Source organism: Triticum urartu, chromosome 6A (genome assembly GCF_056163025.1).
Source record: "Triticum urartu cultivar PI428250 chromosome 6A, HENAU_Tu73, whole genome shotgun sequence".
NCBI lineage: Eukaryota > Viridiplantae > Streptophyta > Magnoliopsida > Poales > Poaceae > Triticum > Triticum urartu.
The window spans coordinates 592,960,800-592,964,796 of NC_141878.1; the positions used below are offsets into that span (position 1 = coordinate 592,960,800).

The window sequence follows — 3,997 nt, forward strand, 5'->3', positions numbered from 1 at the left end:
TTTCATGACAAAAGAAGCATTTTTGTTTTATATTTGAAAGCTTTAACATGGTATATTAGAAAGGAGTGGCCAGAGCACATATTTGTTTTTGTTATGGAAATACAAGTGTTGTCACTGTAAATACATGCATATGATTTTTTTATGATAGCATATGAACTTTTAAACATAGACTTCTGAATTGCTCTACTTCTGCATATGAACTTTTAAACATCCATTTCTAAATTGCTTTAGTTTTGCATATGAAGTTTTCAACATGAACTAATTGAACTACTCTTTCTCATAGCAGGTGACTGAAAGATGCCATGCAACAAAAGGATCAAATTTGCAAGCATTGGCAATGTGATTGAAAGGTTAGGCAAGGTGAGGAGGGTCATAAAGAAGGGCACCGGTGCGGCAACTTCCACATAGGCAGGCAGGGCCAAACCTACACAGCGAGCCACGGTGGATGGTACCTGAGGTAGACGACGTGGTCGTACCACTGTATCCCGTGTTGCTAGCCCTATCCCCTCCGTCCATTCCGAGGAGGAGTCGGAGGAGGAAGCGGAGGAGGAGAGGGAGGAGCTAGTTGTGGAGGAGGATGAGAGGGAGGAGTCGGAGGAGAGGGAGGAGTCGGAGGAGGAGAGGGAGGAGGAGCCGGTTGTGGAGGAGGAGTTAGAGGAGGGAGAGTATGAGGTGGAGACATCAGCAGAGAAGATGGAATGGCCGGTTCCTAAGGAGAGAAAAATCTGGTTGCGTGGGGTGTCCACGCTCCCTTCGCGACCATATCCACATAAGGGCCCCATTGTCAAACCAGCCGGTCTGAGGTAAGTGTTTGTGTGGACTCTTACTTGCGTCTTTACTTTTAAGATTTTTGCAGATACTAACTTAATTGCCTTTTCATTGTGCAGGGCCTTGGTGGTTGATGGAGAAGACATAAAAGTGCCACGCCAGCCAAGCAGCATCATTGGATGTCTTTGCAGGCATTATTACCCTGGCCTGGTCCCCATAGGAGACGGTGAGGAGGAGCCAGCTTGGTATTGGGAGCATTGGAAACGAGCTTCGGATACCAAAGGCAAGTGGGGCAGGGTGTATGGTAGTGCCGCCGAGCGGGTGGTCAATGATTTTTGGGTAAAATTCTTTGTCAATTTTCATAGTTATTTCTTTGCCAATCTTTAAAATCATTGCACTAATAACTGGTTTATCCTCTTATGCACTTTGGCAGGACTTCTTTACTTGCGCCGAGGGTATGAAGGATGAAGCTAATGAGGTTGTGGAGGTGATTGCCAAGAAGATTGTCCAAGACATGCCCTATGAGGCGCGCGTTGATGCTGTGGTGAAGTATTTCGCGCACGAACGCAAAATGCTTCTCAAAAAGTCTCTAGCCCGGAGAGTGCATCTCACCTGTTCCATGTACATGAAGGTAGTTTCCTTTTACTTATGATTGCCTGGATCAAAACAACTTACTTTCATTCCTAAGTTGGATTTATTTGGCATACTTCAGGCGGTTCCCTCGTGGTGCAACAACAATGTTCCTTGCTACCAGCAAATCATATCCAAATGGATAGACCCGGAGTGGAGGGTCCAACATCGAATGGCTTCAGAGCGGCGTGCCTTGATGGGTGATCCGGTACACCTTCAAGGCAACCTCAACCTCCACGCTTACGTGCAGAAGAAGGTAATAATATCATTCGGCTTCTCAACTTCTAAACTTGTGCTCTTATGGATATTATTGCTTCTATTGCAGAATAGGGAGAGAGGTGAGGGCTAAGAGAAGCTCAATACCTTCACGGGATTATGTCTCTCCCGCAAGTCAAAAAAACCGGAAGGGGGGTGGGTCAACCCAGGCGCTGGCTTGAGGATTGATGCATACAGTGGGAAGTTCAAGGAGCACAACGGGCCTGACTCTGATCCGGCCTCATAGGACATTGACGCTACAATTTCCCTCCGGTCGGGAGAGGGCAAGAAGGGTGGCCGGTTATATGTTGGCGACGGTGCCATCCGTAAGAAGGACATCCCAAAACTCTCTCACCTTCGTGCTACCACATCGAGCTCAGGTCCTGCTATAGAGCGTCGCCCACAGCCTGGGCTGCACATGCTCCATCAACTCGAGGTATCTTTTGCTTCATCGACCTTCCTTGTGATTTCTTCTTTGTATTGCAACGATGGTGAACTTGTTGTGATGGCATATTGTAGGCCAATGCCATGCTTCGAGAGGAGGAAGCCATGAAAATGCAGCAGGCCTTGTTTCAACAGCAAGAATTCATGGTTAAACAACAGGCAATCCTGCAGGAGACATTTGCTCAACTCAGAAATAATATGCAGGGTTCCACTTTGCCCGTTCTTCCTCCTCTTCCGACTCTTCCTAATTTCAACTTTGTAAGTCTTCCAACTTTTCAATCATGCATCTTACCATCATGCTTGAAGATCATGAATCTTACCATCTCATCCTCTCGTGCTTCAAGTTTTCTCAGTCAGGACAAGGCTCCAATAACTGTGTGGTAGGTGGATCTTCACCTGGCCAAGCAAGTCCAGTGACACCCACTATGGTTCATGTCGCTTCGCTCCCCGCAACAATGATCACTTGAGGTAGTTGTCTATGTTTGTCCATTGTTGATGCTTGCGTCTTCTCGTTGCTTGTGCTTCTCAACTTAAAACTTGTGCATCGTTGATGGTAGAGTCCACAAGTGTTGATGCTTATATTGTACATACTTCCTAGCTTCTATTTAAGCCTCATATGTTGATTCTTGTTGACTCTTATGCCTTATCCATCTTTGCAACTTAACTTTAGAAACTCAAACTCATGCGTGTGAGAATGGACTTATAGGTTTGCATTGTGGATGGCGTTGACGGTGGGCATATATGCTGCGGTGGAGCTCATTGCATGGCTTGGTGTGAACTTGGAACTCATGATCCTTTAATTTGTGAACCTCTGGTTGCATATGTATGTATGTTGTTGTGAACCTTCGTTGGATATGTATGCACTGTGTGGACCTGAAACTTACGGTCCTTCCGTTTGTGATCTTTTGTTGCATATGTGGACTTTGCACTCATGTACGGCTGGATATATGTATTACTGGATATATATTTGTTGGTCATGGTCATGTACCGCTGGATATATGTGTTGCTGGATAGATGTACTACTATATATATATGTTGTTGCTGCTCCCTGAAGCGAGTACCAAAAAAATGTTATAAGGCTTATAAGAGATATAGCTGCGACCAACCTATAAGCCGTGTAGCCCAGCACCAAGCACCTGGCTTATAGACCATATGGACACACGGGCAGGCTGTATAAGCCGTGTGCCTCAGTTAACCAGCATCCGGCTTATATATGTATATAAAAACCGTGCTGTTGTCGGAGGAACTCGGCTTATATAGTAACCGTGCGGTTCGCGGTTGCACCTGGCTTATATATAAACCGTGCGGTTCATGGTTGCACCCGGCTTATATATAAACCGTGCGGTTCCTGGTTACACCCGGCTTATATATAAACCGTGCGTTCGCGGTTGCACCCGGCTTATATATAAACCGTGCCCGGAAGACGGCACTCGACTTATATAGACGGTGACACGTGGCCGTTAACAGCAGGCTACCGTCATGTTACTTTATTAAACCGAGAGCCCTTTAAAAATACTCGGTTTATACATAAGCCGGATTTTTTCGGTCCAGCTCTCGGCTTATATGATATAAGCCGGTCGACTGTAAACTGAGTGCTATAAGCCGGGTGTTTTACTCGGCTTATATGTAAACCGAGTTTAAATCGATGTAAGCCGAGTGTATTAGGTATACGGCTTATTAGTTTTTTCCTGTAGTGCTAGGACGATCCCGACGACGCCTCCGCCCGGCCCTCCTCGACTCAACTGCCTGCTTGATTCCCGCAGGCTCGGTTCGGAAATTGCTCTCCTCCCGTGGATCCGATCCTGGCAGCTCTGGGACTGATTTGTGTGCGGCGCAGGTGGTCAAGATTTGGCGGCATAGTCGCCGGAGGTGACGAAGATGGTCTGTCTGTTTTGCATTT

The 3,997-nt window shown here is 46.5% G+C and overlaps 1 protein-coding gene across 1 annotated transcript; it reads left to right on the forward strand.

The window, feature by feature from the left end:
- The first annotated feature begins 693 nt into the window (after positions 1 to 693).
- LOC125534892 (uncharacterized) lies at positions 694 to 1,747 on the forward strand. Its single transcript, XM_048697947.2, has 5 exons — positions 694 to 803; positions 888 to 1,107; positions 1,202 to 1,399; positions 1,481 to 1,654; positions 1,724 to 1,747. Exons 1-5 carry the CDS (start codon positions 694 to 696, stop codon positions 1,745 to 1,747), a joined length of 726 nt encoding a protein of 241 aa, XP_048553904.2.
- The last annotated feature ends 2,250 nt before the right edge of the window (positions 1,748 to 3,997 follow it).

What these genes read in the sequence shown, in the direction of transcription:
- LOC125534892 (XM_048697947.2), top strand. Translation starts at nt 694, where the DNA reads ATGGAATGGCCGGTTCCTAAGGAGAGAAAAATCTGGTTGCGTGGGGTG. An exon ending in GGGTGGTCAATGATTTTTGG is followed by an intron (nt 1,108 to 1,201) that starts GTAAAATTCTTT and finishes GCACTTTGGCAG; the next exon opens with GACTTCTTTACTTGCGCCGA. An exon ending in CCTGTTCCATGTACATGAAG is followed by an intron (nt 1,400 to 1,480) that starts GTAGTTTCCTTT and finishes GGCATACTTCAG; the next exon opens with GCGGTTCCCTCGTGGTGCAA.